The sequence below is a fragment of the Kogia breviceps genome, chromosome 1 (genome assembly GCF_026419965.1).
Source record: "Kogia breviceps isolate mKogBre1 chromosome 1, mKogBre1 haplotype 1, whole genome shotgun sequence".
Taxonomy (NCBI): domain Eukaryota; kingdom Metazoa; phylum Chordata; class Mammalia; order Artiodactyla; family Physeteridae; genus Kogia; species Kogia breviceps.
The window spans coordinates 55,768,123-55,792,367 of record NC_081310.1 but is presented as its reverse complement, the minus strand read 5'-3'; the positions used below and the strand labels follow the sequence as shown (position 1 = coordinate 55,792,367).

The 24,245-nt window shown below is 45.8% G+C and overlaps 1 protein-coding gene across 3 annotated transcripts in view; it reads left to right on the top strand.

Annotated features, from left to right (window-relative positions):
- ILDR2 (immunoglobulin like domain containing receptor 2) overlaps positions 1-23,650 on the top strand; it is a 58,916-nt gene extending 35,266 nt beyond the window's left edge. Inside the window, exons 4-10 of one of the 3 annotated variants that reach the window (XM_059045284.2) lie at positions 944-1,000; positions 3,690-3,836; positions 4,963-5,139; positions 13,269-13,382; positions 17,261-17,477; positions 18,608-19,277; positions 20,558-23,650. In XM_059045284.2, coding sequence (XP_058901267.1) covers positions 944-1,000; positions 3,690-3,836; positions 4,963-5,139; positions 13,269-13,382; positions 17,261-17,477; positions 18,608-19,277; positions 20,558-20,593 — 1,418 coding nt within the window. In that variant the 3' untranslated portion in view covers positions 20,594-23,650. The remainder of the gene's footprint in view (positions 1-943; positions 1,001-3,689; positions 3,837-4,962; positions 5,140-13,268; positions 13,383-17,260; positions 17,478-18,607; positions 19,278-20,557) is intronic. The other 2 variants (XM_067031892.1, XM_067031891.1) reach the window with 2 other exon arrangements.
- The last annotated feature ends 595 nt before the right edge of the window (positions 23,651-24,245 follow it).

Below are 24,245 nucleotides of genomic sequence, written 5' to 3'. Positions count from 1 at the left end.
TGTTTCCTAGTGCAACTTGTTTCTTAGCAAGGCTGCACTGTGATAGAGAGAACCTGGTACAGGGCAGATGTCCTATTACAGCCTTTATATTTACCTGGATAGGAGAACATGGTGGAAGCATTCAGCACTTCTTTCTATATAAACCAGGCTAGTTTTTAAAAGGACTAACCTCCTCAACCTCTTCCAGTGTGTTGTTTCCTGCACAGCTCTTTGCTTCTCAGAGCCCTGAGGGGCACCTGTTCTGACACCAGCCCTTAAGCTTCTGTGCCATATCACGCAGAAGGCACTTGGGTCCATACCATGCCAGCTGTGGGTACCATATGGAAAAGCCATACCATATACATATGTACAGAGTATTTCTGAAGCCAGAAGGAGTGTCGAAGAGTGATAACTGATCTAGCTTTATCATTTCCTTGCCTTTGAAAACTTTAATCATTGCAATATCTTTAGGCTATAAATAGAATCATGTAGGGAGATAATTCTGAGTTAAAACCAAATATGTACTTTTGTTTTTATATGGACATGGGACTGTGTATGGATGTATGAAAATGTAGGTTGAACGTTTGGATACAGATGGGTTTGACTTTCCAATAATATACGTGGAGTAGGATGTATAAATGAATGGAGATGGTATATGTCAGTCTGCTCAAGCAGGGTTTTTCATATTTGAAGCAGAGATTTCCTCCTTCTATAATAGTTGGAGAGAAATTTCTGTTTCTGCGTCTGCCTGGTTTAGGTGCAGAGTTCTTAGATGGCTGCCAAAGATTGATGGAGAAGGTCATTCTCTTGACTGAGTCCAGCCTTGGTGATGTGCGTCTCATGACACAGACAGCATGGATCAATGGCCCCATGTAGGGATGGTGCTAACTGGAGCTAGGCTTCAGGCTGTGTTTTTCCTTTGGAGTAACCTCTTTACTTCTTCTTTTCCTTCCACTTCTTTTAGGCAGGACAGGGCTGCTTGCTGATCTCTTGCCCAGTTTTGCTGTGGAGATTATGCCAGGTATTCAGTCATTTAACTCTGTATTTGCTTAATTTGCTATCCCTCCATCTGTCTTGCTTCTGCATTAGTTACTAATTGATCCTTTAATTTATTTGTACATTTGTCTATATATGTCTGTGGTATTTTCCAGGATGAAATTAAGCCCATTGGAAGAGCCTTCAAATTGTATTTCTTCTATTACTAGGCCCTAAAAGAATAATGGTAATTAAAAGTAGGCTGAGATGGGGACCCAGTCCTTCAGTGTCGGGTATGCAGGCCTTTTCACAATCTCAGTATCTCAGCTACACCCAGATAGCTATAAGTATCCTTAACGGAGTGGTTATTAATTTGCATTCCTTATTCCCTAAGTTTTATGTTTACCCATTCATTAGTGTACAACCATATTACTCTGAATTGCCTTTTATAGCTTTATCAAAACATTTTTTTCAAACCTTATGAAAGCTATGCACTCCTCTTCCCTTGAAAAGTACACATTTAGAGATCTACATTGCTTTGTATACAATTTCAGGGGCTTCTTGGCCCCCTAAGTCCCTGGGGTCCATGGACCCTATGTCAAGGACACCTGTACTGAATTTACACCTCTGTCTTTTCATGTAGCTTATGTTGAACATACCAGCTAGACAAGCCAACATCAGTTTGATGCTGCACTATAGCCCATCATGGAAGGAGGATTAGAGAGAAACAAGAATGAACTATGGGAGAGGACATATCCAAAGGCAGGGAATAGGAAAAGATATGATTCAGCCTTGCTTTGGAGAGCTTCTGCCAAAGGGTTAAGAGCTGCTTAATAATTGAGAGCAAAAGAGAGAAACAAAATAATCCTGGCGATTGGTTTTGACTTGATTCAGGTTTTAAGAAGCATCCAGAGTCTTCACAGTTGAGCTTCACTAATTATTCTTCCGTGAATTCTCCTGATCCTTTCTCATTAGCTGGCCAACCCAAATACAGACATTCTTTTTACTGATGTTGATCCCAAGGACGCAAACAGATATTTCTTTGTGATCTGCCTTATCCAGAGTTCCATCCATTTGTACGCATTTGCTCATTACAAAAAAACAATGTTACACTGCATTGCTTCATACTAGATGTTATATCCCACAGTCCCAAGGAAAAGTTACTGTATTTTTCATATCTTGTCCTGGTCTCCTGAATTTCTCTCCCTTTTGACTCCAAGAATCCTTTCATGGATAACGTTCTTTGTTTCTCCAAGGTAACCGCCAGTCTTTTATCCTTGACTGCCTGACCCAAGTTGTAGCCACCATACCACACATCTCATCTAATCCTCAGGGCCCATATCTTATCTCAGGCCACATTGTGTTATTATGTTAGTGCTAAGGCACAGGCCAAAGCCCTCAACTATCTACTGTCCTCAGCAAGAATGCTCTCCAGAACATTCTAGCTGGGCACAAGGCCTTCTCACTTCCTTCCTGAATAGAGGGTGACCTAGTTATTTTGAATGTATTTCTGATGGGTGAGTGAGGAGGACCATTCAGGAAACGTAAGTTGTTTGTTTCCCCTCTGAGGAAATTATGTTCTAAACAAAGGTCAAATAACTTTATCATGATCACAAAACCCTTTATATAACCCAAATATCATATTCTCAAGCTCCAACTGAATGTTCCATTTCACTGAAGGAATATTTAATAACTAAAATTCAAAGAAAAACAATGTGTACTTGAAGTTGATTACAAAGGAATTTTTGCTAGATGGTTTTCAATCAAAATGAATTGCTTTAATCTTTTGCTTTGGATCCTATAGCCAAGTCCCCAAAGCATGACATCAGGTCACTCCAGGGCCACAGTCATTTTCATCTAAGCCAAATGGATTTGTTTCCTTTCTCTTAATCTCTTGTATGGGCAAATGAATTAAATTCACGTTCAGCCTCTGGCAGAGCAGTGAAAATAGCAGACATTAACAAACATGGTCAGATATACACGTGAGAGCCTTCCCAGTCATCACAGTCCTGAACCACTTTAGTCCGTGGCTATGCTGGCTGTGTAGCGTGGTCAGCTGGAGTGTGATCAAACCGTTCTTGGGGAACAGGGACAGTATCTTCTCTTCGGAGCCTATGTCTCTAGTTTTCTTTAGCAAAGGGTTTTGATCTCAGCCCTGATGCTGAGTACAGGAAAGATGTTAAGAGGCAGTCAGTAGGGAAAGCAGATGAATACACAGGGGACATGGACCACCTAAATATGTTCTGATTTAGACCATACAGACATAGAGAACTTTTCCTCAGGACTTACACTTTTAGGGACAAGATTAACTTGGCTACAAAACATACGAATTCACAGAACCCACCACTTTGTAGCTCAGGAAGCAAAGTTCCCCTCTACCCAGCCAGGAATCTCTGCTCTTGTCCCATACTTGTTCTGACACTACAGTTGGTAAGGTAAAAGCCCTTTTTCCAGGAAGGGGCCCTAAAACTCCCCCATCACTTTGTACTGGTCATTACGTGTGCTCAGTATGACCCTGGTAACCTTCCTTGCTCTCCACGCCCCAGCCTTGGGAGGGTCTGCACTTCTCACTCTCAGAGTTCCTCCTTAGTCTGGGGGCTCTAGGCCCCGTTACGAGATACTGTCTTCCCCCAGGTCCTTCCCACTCGCTCATCTCACAGGGAGACACTGATGAGAGGGTGCCTGTCCCTGCAGGGGGCCGCCTCGAGTGTGGGTTTCTCTGTGCGTCCTTCCAGAGTGGGTGTTTGTTGGCCTGGTGATCCTGGGAATCTTCCTCTTCTTCGTCCTGGTGGGGATCTGCTGGTGCCAGTGCTGCCCTCACAGCTGCTGTTGCTACATCCGCTGCCCATGTTGCCCAGATTCCTGCTGCTGCCCGCAGGCCTGTGAGTAAAGTGATGAGTGTGGAGATGGAGAGTGATCAAAAGAAATGTCACCTCTCCATCAGACAGCTATGTGCCCTGAGCGCCTTCTCCACCGCCTTTCCTTCCACCCCAAAAGCGATCGTTCCAGACTCTCCTCTGCTGGGAGCCCCCAGCTTCCTGAGATGACCATTCTTGTTTGCCTTCTCACCTACAGGCACCTCTCCATGCTTCTGATTTACACCTATCACCCCTGAATTTGGAATCCTCACTGACACTATTGCTGAAAGGAAGGGCAGGTTCAGGATGGTGAGGTTGCGGGGTAATAAGGCTTTTGCCCTCTCCTCGGGCATGCAAACTAGAGAAAACCTTCTCTGGTCATGCCTTGTGCGTGCAGAGAACTCCTCTTTTTTACCAACAGCGTGTGCAAATCACAGCCTTTGGGTCCCATCCAGACACAGATGAGTTGTATTTACTCCTAGGACAAAATGGTCCACAAAGGAACTAGTCCTCCTTTGGGGATTCACAATTTTACCTCCCTGGCCAAGCCCATATAGGCAGTAAGTTTGGCACCCTGCCATAAACGTCTTGAAGGAGAGAGACACAATGTGTATCTTTCGTATCCTTAGGAACACAGCAGTTTCCCGGCGAGGAGTCAGATTGTTTGCTCTGCTTTTGAGCTCACAGAGGGGGGCCGTGTGTCAGCACGTAGTTGCCTTTGCCTCTCTAGAAGAGGTTAGGAGCCTCCTGGAAGCAGCTCTGGGCAGCCCCAGTGCTACGCCTCCTCCAGAGGGCCTGAGGCAGCCTACAGCAACATGGTTAAGAGTGGGCTGCTGCTGTCACAGGGGAGGCTGCTGTGACAGCTCCCAGCACTTGTTAATTACTCAGTTGTCAAGTTCTACTAAACACTGTAATTCCTTATGTCATCGCTGGAGGAGTCCAAGAGAGTGGGGGAGAGGGGTTCCAATGAATCAGTTCAGGACTAGTAGAACACATACACACACACACACACACACACACACACACACACACACACACGCCCGCGCACACATCCAGGAGCTCCCTTAAGCACACCCTCAGGAATTTTTGGTGTGAGGGTTGTGGAGGGTGGGATGATGTAATCTCTCTTGCTCTTCATCTCCCTCCACAGTGTATGAAGCAGGGAAAGCAGCAAAGGCCGGGTACCCTCCCTCTGTCTCCGGTGTCCCCGGCCCTTACTCCATCCCCTCTGTCCCCTTGGGAGGAGCCCCCGCATCTGGCGTGCTGATGGACAAGCCGCATCCACCTCCCCTGGCACCAAGTGACTCCACTGGAGGAAGCCACAGTGGTAAATCTAGTTCCCGACTGCCCTGCCCCATGCTCCTATCCGGCTTCCACTCTGGTTCCTTGCTGATGAGAACCATCAGTTCGGTGACACTTCTTTGGACAATGATTATCTCCATTCTGGAAATGGGAGCCTGCCATCTGTATCAGATATCTCCTGGAATGCATGCCAGGCTTTCCAAGGGCTGCAGGACATTGCTGCCCCTTGCTTTCTTCCCAGGCTCCTCAATAACTAAAATTATAAGAAAAAGAGGCAAGGTGTACCCCTTGCATGTTGATCATTCAATTAATAAATAGTTATCTCTTCCCTACCTAGCGCTCAGGACTCTACCAGGTACTATGAGGAACACTCAGAAGTGTTGGACAAGGTTTGTCTAACAAGCAGGGTGGCCCAGCCAGGGAAAGAAAATGGACCTTTAGTGGGACAATTAGATGCTAAAGCATCTGGTACTGGGAATTCAAAGGAGAAAGAGCTGGGATGGTTACAAAGCCTTCAGGGAAGAGGGGAGATTAGAGCTGGGCCTAGAGGAATGAGAAGGTTTAGGAAAGCAGAGACACACACAGGCCAGCATGGTGGAAGCCCAGAGCTAAAAGAACACAGTGTGTGTATTTGACAGTGTCTAGCTTGTCTGTCTGACTGGAAGACAGTGGAAGAATATGGTGGAGCCAGATTAGGGAGGGCCTTGAAACCCCTCCCAGAAGAGCTGGGGCTTGGTGCCATAGCAATTGAGATCCACTGCAGGCAGATTCCTGAGTGGAGAGGTGACATGTTGCCAAAGCAAGTGGTAAGTAAGAGAGGGTAGAATCAGAGACCTTGAGCTGAGGTGTGATTGAAGTGGGACATGTGAGTGTCTGGATTATGATGGAGACAACGGGCGTTGAAATGAGTGGATGAATCTAAGAGATGCTTTGAAAGAGCAAGCAGTTAGATGTTAGGAGGCTTCAAAATGAGCCCAGTTGTCTAGTGGTGCATATCCTAGACAGAAATGAGATAACTGGTAAGGAGAGTTTATTTGGATGAAGATTAGCCCCATTGAGGGCATGATGAATTCGAGTTTATAGGCAGGGGTAGAGGAGTATAGAGACATTAAAATGTAGCCTTCCTGGAGGCATCTGAACAGGACTACAGAGTAGTAAAGGTTTGAACTGTGTATGTAGTATGTTTAGGAGGTGATTTTTAAGTCCCTAGGTGTGAATGAGCCACTAGGGTTGATGAAACAGACATTTCTCCCCTGGAGGTGTCTGGATGGCCTTCAGTGGGGAGCAGGGAAGAATGTCTACTCCATTTAATGAACTGTCAATGCTCCACCCTGGAAGGAGTGGATATCCTCAGTGAGTAATTGGTATTTGTGTTTTTTCTCTCTCAGGAACTATTAGCAGGATTCTGACGTCTGAGACTGGGAATGAGTCACAGACTGAGAAGTAAAAGTTAATGATCAAGGACACACAGGGTATTAGAGAGATAAATACAATACAGTCCATTTCCCCCAAGGATGGAGTGGGCAAAAGAGGCATTAATAGGACTTGTCTCATGCTTTGTTTGCAGCTTGCCTTTTCCCCCCAGTCTTCTGTCTCCTTCCTTCCCATCAGAACCCTTTCCCTCTTACTTTTTATTGAATGGATTCTCATAATAAAATGACTCTTATTCATAGCATGGCAAATACTTCTTCTCTCCTGTTTTCAACCTGTTTCCAGTTCCTGCTTTTGCATGCAGTTCAGTCATTTTGGCTCCATCCTGCCATACTAACCAACTGCAATTAGAAGTGGGTTAAAAAATAGAAAATAAAAATTATTTCCCATAGCAGGAAATTCCAAGGTAAGGTGGTTCTGGGGTTGGTTAATGGAACAGTTCAGGTGGCATCATTGAAGGACCTTTCCATCTTTTGTTCTTTTGTTCTTTCCATCTTTTGTTCTGGCATCCCGAGTGCATCCTCTGTCCTCCCAGGCTGGCTCCCCTCCAGATTCCATGATGACTGCCACAGTCGCAGATACTAACTGCATTCAGAGATGGAAGAGTTATGCTCCTTCCTTGTGCTCCTTTTCTCAAGAGTGAGCAAAACTTTTCCAGAAGCCTCTTCCCCTTCCAGCAGACTTCTCCATGTAATTTTATTGGCAAGAGTTGTGTCCTGTCTCCATTCCTAAACCAGATTGGCTTGGACCAACCAAGACTCATCTCTTAGGCCAAAACACCTATTCACCTTGGAAATGAACAAAGTCAGGATTCTGTTAGCAGGGGAAAAGGGGAGAATGCACAACCAGTGTTGACCAAGCTAGTCTGGCTCATGTTACCATTTTCTGACTCGTTGAGTCAGGAGTGAGTTCTTCATGATCCTCACTGGGCACATTTCTGTACTCATGGTCCCATGGCCAGAATTACTGATGTCATTTGGCTATTTCTCCTTTAAGAAAAATGGCTTAAGCCACTGTTCCATTGTAGATTGTTCTTTAAAGAATGTTAGAAGTTGTTAAGAAATGCTGATTTATAAAGATGTAAATTTAGCCTATTTTTTCTTTTTATGCTACTTCAATTTTAGGGTAATCATCTAGCAACAGTAATTTTTCAGATTACATTTTTACACAATACTCTTTTGAACACTGTGTAGTTGAAAAGGCATCTTTGATGAGCTACATATAGTATAGCCAGTTAGTTACCGAATGGGCAGAGATAAGAGGCACCCTGATTCCTTCTCCCATTCTTCATAGCAGCTACCTGCTATGCTTGTTTGTTACCTCTGTTACAAAAAAAGGTGACTGTCTCCTCCTGTCCTTCTCTGGAGCCATCCCCTTCAGCTTTGTCAAGGTTCTCTCTTTACCGAATCTTCATACCCCACCCCATTCCCACCTCACGTCTCCAGCCTTTCCTTCTTTAGTGACGCCTTCCTATCAGCATTCAAAACACACTCGGATCTCTCCCATTAAAATACAACAATTTGCAAAACCCCTATAGTCCTCTGATGCTACTTCCCTATCCACTTTACCCTCTTCACAGCCAAACTCCTTGATAGAGTTTCGAATCTTTAATGTCTCCATTTCCTCTCCTCAACTAACTTCTGTCTTGCTATTGCTTTCACCACTCCAAAGACCAGCGCTTGCCAAGATCGCCTTATTGCTAACTCTAATGGATGCTTCTCAAAGTCTGCCCCCTTGACGTCTCAAAAGCACTTGCCACCCTTGATAAGGCACTCATATTTCTTTGCCCTCCTCAACACTGTACTTTGTAGTTTTTCCTACCGTTTTCACTATATGCTGGCTGTTCTTTTCTCTGCACATCCCCCAGATGTTGGTGTTCCTGTTTGTGCAAGGTCCTCTTCCTGGGAAATCATATCTAGTCCATGGCCTCAGTCATCATCTATATGCTGATGACTGCATATATCTTTATCTCTATCCTCTCTCCTGTTCCTCAGTCCCATATATCCACCTGCCTTCTGGACATATCCACCTTAATGTATTACAGGCATTTCCAGCTCAACATCTATCTAGGAAGTGGAATTAATCTGCTGTTTCTCAACCTCAAACCAACTCCTACATTTCTTATTTTCAGTGGATGGCACCGTTATCTACTTAGTAGCCCAAACCAGAAGCAGGGACTTGATCGTTATCTCTTCCTCTCCCTCACTTCTCTCATCCAACTGGTCACCAAGTCCTTCAGATTGGACCTCAAAATAACCTTGAATTGGTCCATCTCTACTCAACTATCCTAGTCATTGCCACCATCATCTCCCACCTTGATTAATGTAATTATCTTTTCCCTTGCTTGAATCCATTTTATTTTCACATCTACCTGGTCTCCACTCATCCTTCTTGCAAAAGAATTGAATAGGCAAGTAGGGTTCTGAAATGTCATTTTTCAAACTAATAAGGATGTGTGTCTATATATATGCCTACTGTATGTATACAGAGAATATGCAAATTTTAAGCATCACTTCTCCCACAACTGAGCTGCTGTCACCCTGGGGGTGGAATCTGGCAGCTGTTCCATTATCCATAAACAGCCTTCCTTAGCTTATTAAGATAGGACAGGAAGAACAAGGCTATATCCATGGATATCTGCCTTACAGACTTCTTTTGCAAGTTTTACAAATTGGATTTGGCTTTAAAGGGGAAATTAGCTGAAAAATAGTGGAGCCTTAATCGGGTCAGAAGTATCAACTCAAATCTTTTAACAATCAGAATTTTTGAAATTATAGTTTGGCATCAAAATGAATATCCCAATAGTCCCTCTCCAGTAAAATTCAAAGTTGGCAAGGCTAATAAATTAGAGGAGCTGAAGTATGAAAATCCACGCCAACCAAAGGACTTGGACCAGACTGAACTTCAAAAGAGAAATAAATCATCCATCGACTGTAAACTGAAATATCACCAGGAAAAAAGTCATTTTCCAAAAAATGCTGGTCTTTGGCCAATAATGTAGGACATTTCTTATTAAAATATCAGCACACATAAGAGAGTTCTCTGATCTTCAGACAAATTACAGATAAAAATCGGCTTGACACCATTCTATATGTTTTCAAATCAAGAAAAATTTAATGAATGCATACAGATTTTCTCTCAAGGAGTTTACGGTCCAGCAGAGTGGTTTCTGGGGGCTTGTGAATGGAAATAAAATGAGTGAAAAATAGAAAGGAGCATATGATAAGACTGTTCCCTGATGCCAGCTCAGAGAAGGAAAAGTCTCATCTGCTTGGAGGGATCAAGAAAGGCTTTCTGTGCTCCTGAGTATATACGTGACACAGAGCCAGGTTCTACCACGATGAGAGAATTAGTTATAGTGTGCCACCCATCGAATATACAGCTTTCAATTAAAAAAGGAAAACCAACACCTCTTAAAGGGAGAAGTGCCTAGCTTTTTAGCTACTGAAACCAAACAGATGATGCCTCTAAAGTCTAAACATCAGTACTCTGCCTCTGTCCTTTTTGACAAAGTAGAGGGATTAAGATTTCTGAAGTCATGAGCTGGTGTGACTGAGAAATCAAAGCTGAAAGTATCTAGTACAATGGTGTCTCTTTATAATGCCAGTACTGAAAGGCGAAGCTGCTGTCGTCATTGAGGCTGTGAATAGTTACTGTAACTTTTCAGGGGCATGATAACCTATGCATACCTGATCAAATCTGTCTCATAATGAGGAGTGCAATTTGTTATAATGACACAGAAAGCAATCTAAGCGCCGGTCCAAGTTGCAGTTAAGGGAGCAGTTTCCAGCTGTTGATCAGGATGGCAGCCATCTCTCATTGCCAGGGGACAGCTGGTACATTGTTCCCTATAGGAATACTCTCCCCCCTTATCTCAGTATTACTGAATGTTTGCCATACAGTGCTTCACATATTAAGAACACCTAGATAAAGCCACAGCTGCCGGTAGAGTAGACCCTTCCCTAATGCCTATAAACATGTTCATTTTCTTTACTAAAAAATAATCATCAATAAAACAACAAAACTTACCTAAACCTTTTGCTGCTCCCTCAAGCTACCATTCAAGCCTTCCCCTTCCTGGTGAAAATTCTCCAACAAACCCATCACATGGCCTTTTCTGCCTTACTTTGTAATTCTTTGTAAAATTGTTTTTATTCCTGATTTTCATTCATTCATTCATACAAACACATGTGTTTTGAGTGTCTGCAATGTGTCAGGTTCTATGCTAGGCGCTCAGGATGCAGAGATAAACAGAAAGAACTGGTCCTTGACCTCAGGAAGTTTACAATCTAGACAGGGAAACTACTGAAAATACTCTTTCTAAAGAAAGCATTAACCCTACCCCCAGCCCCAGGCTGGCACCAATTCCGCTCAAGCAAACATTTAAGTGCGTACTATGTATAGAGCACCATCCTGGCCTTTACACTGAGCTAGAATGATAAGCATTCTTTTCCCTCAAGAATCTTTGGGAAGATTAGACATTTATACAAATCATTTGAAACCAATGAGAATATATTAAGGGCCATGATGAAAGTTCAAAGTAAATGATTTGTAAGTTAGGAGTGGGATAGAGAGAGAAGGGAGAGAACTTTTCTAGCTAGAGAAAAAGAAAGCCTTTTTTGATGAGATGTCATTTGAGCTGCGCCTGATTATTACAGAGAACTCAAAGTGCTCCACTGATTTGGTCTTTGTTGTCTCCTTTCTTTTTTCTTTTTCTTTTTGGTTTATATATTTGTCTTTTCATGTTTGTATCTTACAGACATGAAAACTGAGTCCTGGATAGGTCACCACTTATTTGAGGTCCCTCAGTAAATCCAGCGGCATGCCTACCCAGTTCCCCACTTCCCAGCCCTGTGTTTCATCCATCAGACATAACTGCCTCAGAACAGACATAGCAGTTCTGTGGGATAATTGCATTTTAAGTGAACTGTCTGTACTATGTAAACACCTCTGCAGAAATGGAAGAGTGTGTAACTTGATAAATAAAATCATTTCTGCTAATAATTGCTTCTGCGTAGGGATTATGGATCTAACCTCCGGGAGAAGGTGTACTAAAAAGCGTGTGCTGAGATTCATTAATATTTTTTTTAAAGTAATTCCACAATTGGAGCTGAATGTGGACTGCCCATCCTGTTCTCATATAGAAAACCAGTGCACCTGCAAATGGATGTGTGGGCGTCTTCCCAGTCTTCAATGCCAGGGCTGTGATTAGAGTCTGTGGAAGATGATATTTTAATCTTCCATGTACATGCTTGTGTGGGGGGGCTCTGTCCACAGCCAGGGTAACATGACCAGAGTGTAGAAAGCAGGATTTTCTCCAGAGGTGCATGCAGTCACATGGTTTCTTTATGGTATTTGCCCTACTCTGGGAACAGAATATTGGAGGTGGGTCATTTGCTTCCATTCCACTGTACAGTCCTGACAGGCTGTAAGGTAGGACCATGCCTCAGATGACACTGCCTATGGCACACCTGAGAGCACTTTCTACTCTGGGTTCTTCCTTTTTGTCTTCCTCTCCTATCTCTCCATACTGTCTCTGCTCCTAGACTCCAGAGAGGCAAGATGCCCAGTATGGTTGGGCTTCAGTCAGACTACATGGTTCCAGTACCAGAACTACCAGCTTATTCCTGAGCAAGTTATGAAAACTCTCTGAACCAAAGTGTCCTCAACCATGAAATGTGGCTACTAACAGTTAACTTCCTTATGTAGTTGTGAGGAATCAATGTCCATGTAGAGCATTTAGCACAGTACCTAGCACATTTCAGTGCCCAATTAAGTGTTGTCTATTACCCTTATAGTTCTGTCCCCATCCCATTCCTTTCACTCTTTCTTGTTTTCTCTTTCTCTTATCTGTGAAGATTGGACCTGCCCGTGTCTGATCACCCTTGGGGCTGGTATTGGACTCGACTGATGCTTAAGTGATATGGGGCTTCAACAGCCTTTGTCCCTGACAATATGAGTGATGGGAATATAGGAGATGGTATTATCTCTCTTGCTTTAGTTTTGTTTTTTATTAAGCCCTGAAGATAACACCTGCCTGTAACCACATAGCAGCAGGTTGAATTAATCATGTCAAAAATATGGTAGTCCCTTTCCTAAGAGGAAAATGCTAAAGAAATAATAATGGAACCATAATTAGTAATCCATGTATTTTGCATTGTATTTTGTACTAATGTGTATAAAGCCTATAATCTAATATTAGCTCTTGTGCATCACCTAGTTATGGAATTTTTGCACAATCTCCCAAGCAGCTAGAGGCTTTTAGGCTACCTGTGTCAAGGTCCCTGACGTTTGGGTATCTGTTTTAAAGCTACATGTGCTTCCACCAGGTGAAGGTATGATCCTCAGACTGTAGAGTGATCTGCGGCCCTAGTCTAGAAAGTGGTCTTTTTCTAGTGTGAGTGTACTCCCCCAAACTTTGAGAAGATGAGCTTTAAGTAGAGCTATAAGAGGTCAGGAGGTAGGAAGCAGAGGTTAACAAATGACTAAAAATATACTGTAATAGAATTTTGTTGTTGACCTGCCAATCCTCCATTCTAATGGAACCATCTGATGAAGGGGATCTCGGGTATGGTTCCATATATAGAACTACAGGTTACTATTTCTGGGTGATTTCAAAAAGAGTTGCTATTAGTGGGACCCATGTTTTCTACTTGGTAAAATAAACGGAAGCTACCTTCTCCTGATTTTTTTCACCTCACCTTCTTGTCTATTTCTCAACAGTTCGCAAAGGTTACCGGATCCAAGCTGACAAAGAGAGAGACTCCATGAAGGTCCTATACTATGTCGAGAAGGAGCTGGCTCAGTTTGATCCAGCCAGAAGGATGAGAGGCAGATGTGAGCATCTGTTAGTTTTACGTGATCTGTGCATCGTGCTAAAGGGGATTTGGGGGTGGGCAGGCCTGAGCTTTCAGGCTCAGAACTAGTAGGGGTGCTGGTGATAACATCCTAAAGAAAGTAGCTTTGAGTACATAGAGGAAAGAAAAAAGGGATTCTGGTATGAAGAATAGAGCAGTCACAGGGAACTATATTCAATATCCTGTAATAAACCATAATAGATTTTTTTTTAAAAAAGAATAGAGCAATCATGTACCATCTTGGTTCCTGTTGTGTCTCTCCATGGGGCAGTCAGTACTGCTGGGGCTGTGCAATCCTGGGGTTGGAAATATTTTATTAAAACAGCCTTTCCCTACTACTCCCTTTAAAATATATTCAAAATAATGACTTAGGATGTGGAAGCTTGAGTATCAGTTTTTTCCAACATGAAAGGCCCTAGCATTGAATGACAGTCTAGCTGCCCGACTTGCCTTATCAGTGAAAGTGAAAGAGCAAGTCTGCCAAAGAAATCTCGTAAAAAAGAGGCCTGCATTCCTTTGAGATGCCCAGCAGCAGAGGCTGAGGGGCAAGCAAAGAGACTGCCCCTCTTGTCCAAAGAACGTTTTAATTACTGAATCTTTAGGTATCAGGGCTCCAACACTTAACTCACCCACAGCCCTTGGAGACTTTGCAGCTGACACAACTGATTCTTGATTTGGATTCCAAATTACCATCTATCATGAGAGGCAGCACAGGACAGGTCTGACACGGACAGGCTAATTATCAGAGGGTGCTAGCAGGCCTGGGAGTGAGGTCACTACATTTCTCTCTTTGAACCCTCCTCGCCTTGGAATCAATGAGAGACTTTGATGGCATTGTTGGGGAAACAGTCCCAGACTAGAGGAGCTTTATTCAGATTAAAGACAACATATTCCTCCCAGTTTGCAATTCTAATTTCATCCTGTCTGAGTTGCATCCATTGCTGCCTCCACCCACCACACTGGTTATAAAAAGACCATCTCCAGATTGGAATGTCAGGAATGCAGATGTCACTGCACTTGACAAGCTAGTTGTAACAGTGTTGTCATGGATCCGTGTAAGGGGACAGAGACAGAGATAGTCAGAGATCAAGGGGAAAGAGCCCACGGAGGAAATCTGTGAATCTCAAACACACAGAGAAAAAGTGAAAAACGGAGGTTGAAAATAAAGGGTGGATCCCAGTTTAGGTGATGTCTTCTGTCTGCCTGGATTAAAGTGGTCTCCAAGGGCTGGCTGGCCATAAGGTAATGACCAAGGAATCTTAGAGTCCAAGGGATGGCCTGGGTCAACAGATGAGGAAACAGAAGCCGAGAGGGTTGAAGTGATAGAATCAGAACTAGAACCCAGGTCTTCTGATTCCCGTCCTGTGCCCTTTTGTTAAACTAGAAACTTTGGAGCCAACCGTGGATAGTGCCATAGCTGCAGTGGCAGTTTCGAGTCAAAGACCACAGCCTTCTAACGCCTAGGACTTTAGGATGTTGGAGCTGGCAGAGACTGAGGCTGTTGAATCTACCTCCCTCATTTTACAGAAGAGGCAAGGGAGGCAGAGAGGGAAAGTAACCAGTATTCAGTGTCGGGGCCAGAACTGGAGCCCAGCACTCCTGAACCTGCAGGTTGACATTAGCATAACTGCAGAGAGATGAAGTAGGAATCTAGTTCTCTTTAGTTTGAGAGGTTCTATTGCTGAAGAGCAAAGTAAACCCTGGGATGGATCATGGACAGAGGACACTCTTGAAGATCTCATCTTAAAATGAGTCTCATCGTTTCAGGTGTGGCAAGGGAGTAATAGATTCTGTAAGAAACAGGAGTTTCAGGGTCAGGCCCATGAATTTCCCAGCCAGTGTGATCCTCATTCGCCTGTCCCATGTAAACAGGGGGTTGCTCTTAGGAGATTTCAGTCTGGAATCAGCAAACTACAGCTCCCAGGGCACATATGTTCCACCTCCTGTTTTTGCGAGTAAATTTTCTTGGAACACAGCCATGCCAATCCACTTCTGTATTACTTATGACTCCTTTCATGTTGCAATGGCAGAGTTGAATAGTTTTGACAGTATGGCTTGCAAAGCCTACAATATTTACTCTCTGGCCCTTTACAGAAAAAGTCTGCCTATCCTGCTCTAGAGTTCCATTATTAGGTGTCTGTGAAGTGGGAAATTGATGTTCATGTTCACTGTGGCAGAAATTTTAGAGCAGCATACAGCCTGTACTATCCAGCACATCAGTGGTGAAACAGAGCTAGCCCTTAGTATCTGGAGAAGTGAAAACTGTCCATTATTCCCTGAAGTTTAAGGAGAGGTCTGAATAAATAATGTCATTTTTCAATAAGCACACTTGGTGCATTTTAAAGTCCTCTTCTGTATGGTTCCCGGGAGATTGGAGTTCGCTGGGATCATGAGAAAAGAGAGGTTCTAGATTTGATTAACCAATAGGATCTGAGTTGTTTTCCTTTAAAATAGGCATGAACTAGTCCATTCTCCTTACGGGGCAGAAAAGGCTTACAATTAGACTATAATTCAAAACCAGCTGTTCACATGACCAAACTGAATGGCATTCCTGGTCAGCCTTGTGTCCTGGTAAAACAGGACAAGGAGGCTGTGTTGATGCTGTGGGGGGAGACCCTCCCCCCTTCCCTTCATGGGTGGGAACCAGCAAAAATTCTCTGCTCCTCTAAGGACTGTTGGGGATAGGGAGACGAGGTAGAGGGGAAACTGAGACACACATTTGTGCTTCCCACGTCTGATCTCAGTTTACCTCTTTGCTCAGCAGCCAGGCCCTACACCTTATAAATGTTGATTTTGATAACAGTTTGAAGTTCAGAGGATTTTTGGAAAACGAATGGATCCAGTTACATTACCAATAGATTCGCTAGATTTATTTTGTAAGTAATGTGAAATTCAACCCATTTCAAAGTTTTATAAATAAATAGTTTCTTTTTTTTTTTTTTCCAGACCGTGACTGTGGTCCTTATTCACAAGTGCTTTTGTGAAAAGCTACTTAGGCCACCCTAGGAGATGAGAAGGCTGTGACCATCCCCTCCCTCTTTACATTTTCGGGCTAGGACCAGAGTATAAGCAGAGGCCCAGAAGCCCTAAGTGCAGCCCAACCTTCCCCTTTTCTTCTCGCACCTCCAAACAGCTGTCCTGGCTACCCATGACCCCATACTCTTTGGAGAGTGGAAGAGGTCTACTCAGGCCCTGGAAATGGACTTGGTATTGTTTGGGGAAAATAGTCCAGGTTCCTGGATGAACATCCAGAAGGGGGGTGGGTGGCCATTAGTGTGTACATCCCCTTGGCCCTGTGGACTCCTCGCTCTGTGGGGAGGGGCCACAACTGCAGGAAGCTGGAATGGGGTGCCTCTAAAGTGGAGGTGTAGTAGTGACTCTGAAGGCCCCATCTTGGGACTCAGCCAACAGTAGGGAAGATCCTGTGGTCTGTGGCTTCTCTCTCTCTTTTTGTCCCTTTTGCCTCATGCCTGGGATCATCATGGCTCATCATCGAATTAAACGACAAGAAGAAAAACATTTGAGCAAGGATGCTGATGTACTAGGAGGAGACCAGCTGTAGAGAGCCCAAGTTCTGGGAAGCCTGCCTTAGGTGGAACAATAACAATTGTTTTCCTATTCCAAGAACAGAGTGTGTAGGAAGGCTCCCTCTCTGTAGGCAAGTGGGCTTCTAGCTGGAGCCAGTTCCTGCTGAGCTAAGAACACAAATACCACTAGTTCAGGTCTACAACCCACCCTGGACAGGATTGAGGCCCTCGGGTGGGAGTTTCCCAAAGCCTCTAGTCTCAGCCGTTAACCGAGTTCCCATTCTGTTCTATGGGTAGGAAGCTCTGTCATGCCTGGTTTTTGTCCCTGCAGATAACAACACCATCTCGGAACTCAGCTCCCTGCATGAGGAAGACAGCAGTTTCCGCCAGTCTTACCATCAGATGCGAAGCAAACAGTTCCCTGTGTCTGGGGACTTGGAAAGCAATCCTGACTACTGGTCAGGTGTCATGCGAGGCAGCAGCGGGGCAAGCCGGGGGCCCTCGGCCATGGGGTATAACAAAGAGGATCTGGAGAGCTTCAGGCACAGGTGAAGATGGCTGTGGCGGGGCAACGCTGGTGCTGCGCGTGAGGGGGCAGGAGCTGGGAGGCAGGGTGCATCTGAGGCTGCTGTGATCCAACAGCATCTCTGTCTGCCCTTCTAGGTTATCCTGCCACATCTTTCTGTGGGCTGTTGAACATCCCTTTCCCACATTTATTAAGCAAGGGAACACTTGGGACACGTACCATGTGCAGAAGTAATCACTCAAGGCTCTTTGAAGAGGGTACTCTAGACCCCTTAATGAACCTTGTTAACATTTCTCTGCTCTTCTCATGTTTTATCCTATAACCTCTAAAAAACCCCACCCATCACCTCCATTTTTGATCATCTGTTTTGTGAAAGGTCAAATGCCAAACGTGTTATACTGTTGCATTTGAGTCTCATAATTCTAAAAGGGAGGTACTATTAATGTCCCCATCTTAAGTTGGGGAAGCTGAAACTTACAAATGCTAAGGAACTTACCCTGGGTCACATGGCCAATGAAATGTGGGGCGGCCAAGTTGTCTGTCCAGTTTTGTGTAGCCAGTGCCCACCGGACAGCACCTTCCCCACTCACCTATCCTGTATCTTGAAGGGCAGTAGATATTGCTTTTCTCTCAAAGTACCAACTGCAGGCTCCCTCTTGCCTGCCACCCCAAGAGGTAACTTGCCCTCGGCTCGGAGGAAGGAAAAGGCCTCTGTTTGTCACCAAATATTACAGGGACTCCGTGGGCCACCCGCTGTGTGTACTGCAGGCCCACATCACCCACGCTGGCTTTGAGGGTGTGAGGAGTGAGTCAGGAGGCTGTCAACCAGAGGTCACACCATAATGGCCAAAAGAAGGCCCAATGTGTGTTTCAGCACCGTGTAGATCACAAAGTATTTTTATCCACACAACCCCATCTTGATCCTTAACACTAACACTCGAGATGGGCATGGCCGCCTTGAGCCTGTTGTTTGTTGATTCTGAGGCGTGAGAGATGCCCGAGGTGATTTATCCAGCCAGGAGCGGAGCCGTGGTTCGGACCTCGGTTTCCTGACAGAGGCCCCAGACACGACAGGGGCCCTTAGATCCCCGCTCAAGCTCCCTGCCTCGCGCACGGCTTTCCTGGACTGACAAGCGCCTCCTCTGCCCGCAGCCAGCAGCGCTCCAAATCCGAGATGCTGTCGCGCAAGAACTTCGCCACCGGGATACCGGCCGTCTCCATGGACGAGCTGGCTGCCTTCGCTGACTCCTACGGCCCGCGGTCCCGCAGGGCGGAGGGCAACAACCACGAGGCCCGGGGCGGGAGCCGCTTCGAGCGCTCAGAGGCGCGGGCGCACGGGGGCTTCTACCAGGACGACTCGCTGGAGGAGTACTACGGGCAGCGGAGCCGCAGCCGGGAGCCCCTGACCGACGCGGACCGCGGCTGGTCCTACAGCCCCCCGCGCCGGCGGCCGCCCGACGACGCACACCTGCCCCGCCTGGTGAGCCGCACTCCGGGCGCCGCGCCCAAGTACGACCACTCGTTCCGGGGCGCCGGGGTGGAGCGGCAGGCGCTTCCCGAGGGCGCCAGCCGCGGCGGCAGCCTCGAGACACCGTCCAAGCTGAGCGCGAAGCTCGGCCCCCGCAGCGCCTCCTACTACGCCTGGTCGCCACCTTCCACCTACAAGGAGGGAACGCCGCAGGGCGAAGAGGAGGACGCGCCCGACGACGCGCTGCCTCCCTACAGCGAGCGCGAGCTCAGCCGGGGCCCGTCCTACCGCGGCCGTGACCTGCCCTACCACAGCAACTCGGAGAAGAGGAAGAAGGAACCCGCCAAGAAGACGGTGAGGCCCAGGCAGCCTCCACGGGGTCTGGGCGGGGACCCAGCGGGCACGATCGCTGTCCAGGAGCCGCGGGGCTGGGGAGGAGGGAGAGCTGAGAAGGAGGGCCCTGCCCCAGACGCCGAAGTGGGGCCCAAGTGGAGGGAGTGGGGTCCTCCTGCGTGAGGAACACAGGTGTCAGGCTGGTTTGTCCCCTGCTTCCCTCTCTCCAGGACCAGGTGAAGTAAGTGAGTGTGGGCCCCTGGAGCATTGAAAAAAGGCAGAAGTAGCAGGTGCGTAGGTGTAGGGTATTCGAGAGCATTAATGACGAGCTTTAAGAAGCATTTAGCATCAGGGATTCTAGGGGTTATTACTACCACAGGCCTTTAGGTGGGCTTCTGAGGTCTGCGTGCAGACGATCTATGCTCTATGCATGCTTATATGTGCCTTCCTCCCCATCCCTTACCCCCTTTAGGGTGAGGGTTTGTAACTTGCATCAAATGCCCCAAAGAGTCCACATTCCTGAGGTTAGTAGCCATCGGTGTTCATGAAGGACAGCTCACTTCTTTTCTCCTTTGACGTTTTATTGAGTGTAAACTATCCTATGACCGGTATATGTGAAGGAAGTCTTTCAGTCCCTGCCCAGCTAATTGTCTCTTGTGTAAGTGGCCTTGTTTAGACTTTGTTTTCTTTCTAAATGCCAAGAGCAGCCTGTTCCATCCCTCAGCCCCCAAATGTGACCTCAGAGATTGTTGGGGGACAATCACAGATGTGGGTTTCCAAGGTGCCTTTGTACTCCAGAGGCCACTCTCCAAGCCCGGTTGCTTCTGCCCCCTCCTCATGTACCCTGCCTCTCCCGCCATTTTGTTTTTCATGATTCCAAGCTGGACATTTTCTTTAGTGTGTAGTATGGGGAGAGAACATGAACAGAAAAAGGTTCTGGCATGATTATTAACCCCTCCAAAACAAAAACTGTGATGACCAAAGTACTGTGAGTAGGCAAGGAACTTTCAGGTGATATCAGGTTTGTGGTACACCATCTGCACTAACTGTTGTGGAACTGTAAACATTGTAGTTATACTTAAAGGGGTGAGAAGTTATTCAGTGGCCATGGGACTAAGTTTCATGAGATGTATGTTGGCTTCAGCACCAGTTAAAGCTTAGGGACAGTAGTCACAAGCCTAATGAAATGCCCTAAAAGTCAGGGTGTGCCAGGCTCTGAACAGGTGTGGACTCTGCCCGGGGAGCCATCTGTTGTGTTGTGTTGGGTTTCTTTAATCAGGCTCTTCCTGCTCTTCCCCCAGAGTGACTTTCCAACCAGGATGTCCCTTGTGGTCTGATGTTTGTTTTCAAGACAACTCTCTGGATGACTAAAAATCAGAAGCAGAAGACGGGAACAAGACACAAATCCAAGAAGTAGCAGGCCCGGGACCTTCTCTGGCCACCACCTTGGAAGATATGCTGATATTTGCTTTGGCAAGGGATGGGCGGCATCCTTTAAGGGAGGCTGATTCCAAACCTCAGTGCCCATCTAACTAGTTTGAGAAACTTATCAAGAAAACAACTACATGTGAGCACATTCCCACACATGGAGTTTCTCACCCACAGAGTTCATCCTGCCCAATCTCCTTCCTTAGCCAAACCAGGATTCCTTTTCCAATTCTGAAAGGGAGTTAGCTCTGGACTGCTAACTTCCAGATAATGCCTATGCCTACAGTCTGTTTTTCTATACCTCCTGTGCTGTGCTTAGAGACAGAATTGATTACTACTCTTAGAAGGGATTCACTCACAGCGGAAGATAGTGTCAGACAAAATATACCTTTTAGCCCCATTACCTCCCAGTCACTAGTCAATGACTGTTGTTACACTGAAATCAGGCCTGTGGTGAACTCAGTGACAGTGACCTGTGGGACAGTCACAGAAATGGCTTCAGTGTACTGTTCTGAATGACAGTTCTTGAGTGGCTGGAACAAAGCAAGAGCTGTCAAAAGTGGTATTTCTTCTTCCATCTGAGAACATAAACTGCTTTTTCTCTTTTGGCACAGCAACGTCTGAGTCTTGGACATCAAGGGCTCTCCCTGTCCTCCCCTCTCCTGGACTCTCCACAGGTTGGTGCCACACACAGATCCCTGCCTCCCTCTGCACTCTGATTAGGTTGTCATCAGGTGCCTTTTGATAAATGATTAAAATATACACATGAAAGAGAAGAGGGAGAAAAAGAGGAGAAGACAGTAATGCAAAATAGAGAAGAATGAGAAGGAATCTAAGAAGAAAAGAATATATTATCTTATTATAATTTGAATATGGGCCATTTCCCCCACAGACTCCACTGGATCTTCTGTGTGTTTTATACTTCGTTTACCATGAGTTGTTCCTGCCATCCCAGCTTCGTCATTCCAGGACACCTGAGTGTGGGACAGGCATCCCTGGGCCTCACCAGGCTGCCACCCTAGATGCTCTTGGGAGATGAGAGATGTTATCCTTCCTTTCTCGGGAAGGAGCACTTCCTGCTCCCACCCTTGCCTCAATGAGAGGTGTTACCTAAATCCCAAAGCTAGATCTCTCTGGATTTTGTCATTTGTATAGATTGTGAAAAATGGCCACTCTTCCCTTCTCATCAAGAGGTGCAGTCTGTTTCTCAACCCCTTGAATCTGGAACTGGCCATGTGATTTGATTTGGCCAGTGGCCCAATAACAGATGTGACACAAGCAGAGACTTGACAAGTTCTTGTGCATGGGGCTTGTTCTCTCTTGCTGCTCTTGGGAAACTTGCAGTCACCACCAAGTGAATGAGCCTGGGCTAGCGTGCTGCATGATGAGAGAAAGGGGCCCAGTTACCCCCATCACCCTAACTGGCAGCCTATCAACTTTCCACTGATTGCAAACACATGAGGGAGCCCAGCCAAGACCAACAGAAGAACTGCCTACCTGAGCCCAGCCCAAATTGCTGATTCCTACTCAAGGCATGAGAAGTTGGTGCACTCTTTAAATGTCCATTTCTCTTCAAGGAAAAACTGGCTTTTTCTTCTTGTCTGAATGTTTAGCCCTAAAACCCTGACTCCATCTAACCTTAGGTATCTCTCAGTCTCCACTTTCTTTGACAGACTTTTGTCAGAGCTTTTCATCCCACACTGTTATGGTGGGATACATGGTTGGGTCAAATCACTGGAGGACAATGATGCTTGGCGCTATCCCGCTGCTCCCAACAGTGGTCCATCCTCTATCTATGGGTCCATGGACAATCTCTGAAAAAGGCTTCTTCTTCAGCATCTCCTTGGTCTCTCCAGAACCGTCTGACTGGAGCTAGGCCCTTTTCTCAGAGTACCATTCCTCTGGTATACATTTAATTCATGGCATTTCCAAACCAGTCCTATGTGTGCAATGAAATAAAGAAGTGGCTGTAGGTGAGGATCAGAAGGATGAGTTGTTGGCCTGCGGGAGAGCTGACCCTCCAGAGGAATTCACGGTGGCCTTGGCCTGTGTGAGTGGAACCAGAAGAACAGTTCAGCCCAGTGCTGGCACTTCCAAGGGCTGGAAGACACAGGCCATAACCCTGGTGCTGAGTTTTAGACTTGCTGGCGTCCCTGTCCTCTGAAAGCTTTAGCTCTGGTCTGTCTTTTTGGGCCTCGATTCCGATGGAAAAGATGATTAAAGCATCATTTCTTAGTCACCAGCTTTGGATTTCAACTTGCTCAGGCAATTTTAGAGAATCTTGGGTAGCTGCAGTAGCTATTATCTCATTATACTGAGCCACTGTGTCAGGCTATTCACCACCAAAGAGCCCCATAGCACCAGCTGCAGAGACCAAAAAAACTGCTTTTATTAGTCAGGGGCATGTGTGATTTTGGTGAAGGTTGAAGGGAGCCATGGGAAAGAATTATTAAAATTGGAAACCTGCAGTCCCCAAACAACAGAACTACAGACAGACAATAAAAAATACAGAGATGATAACAGGCTACTGAAATAACCTGGAGAGATGGGACCAGGTTGTCCTCTGAAGGGCTGCATAAATCACTCGGACCTCCAGGCCTCCAGTCGAGAGAGAAGACAGTCATTTCTGGGTATGTGGACAGGAGATAAGGTTGACTGGACAAGTAAAGGCAAAGCTGGCCATCCTCGGCACCCCAGCTTTTCTCAACACATCCTTCTGTGTCTTCTCCCCAAAATAGTCTGTCCTGCATAGGAAGTGCTTATACATGTGAGCTTCCTTCCTAGGTGTTATTGGGGGTACAAGATAAGACTTGTGTAAGACTTGATCTCCGTCCATGGGGACCCTGCCATTGAATGGAGGAATAAGACATGCCCAAGAAAGAACTGGGAGATTTTATGCATATAATATGAAATATTGCTATGGATAAATTACAACAAACCCAGAGAATTAAAGGTTTTTAATTTAAGTGGGTATATTTTGATATTTGTGTTGTGTGTGTTTGTCCATCCATCCTATTTAAAGGTATGTTCAGCGATCTGAAAAGCCAATATTAAAAAGTCTGAGCGGAAGAGGTGAGTTAGGATGAGGAGGGTTGAAAAGCAGAGGCCCCAGTGGGATGACGCGTGAGAGTGTTTGTGAGTCACAGCTGAGTCAGAGACATGTTGGATGAGGGGGCATGGATGCAGGTGGCAGGCAGATGAACTTCTCTAGGCCATGCAGAGACTTATGAGGAAGCTGGGGACATTTGCTGGACCTAGTGCTCATGGGGGAGCTCTCCAGGGGTTCAGTTCTGCAGCCATGAGTGTTGCTGTCCAACTCCACTAAGGCAGAGAATGTCTTGCAGAGATGATCGACCTCATCTCCATTCTCTGCACCTGGCACGGGACTGTGCAGACTGGGCATGAGAAGTGGCTGCCACTCTAGCCCACGGCTCTCCATGCTGAAAAGACCTAGCCACATCTGTAAATATTTCTAAATAGTCTGAAAGACTTCCTATAGGTAATCTGATGTGACCTTAGGCAGCCTTTGAGAGAGGCTAAGATCACAGATAGTGTTGAACT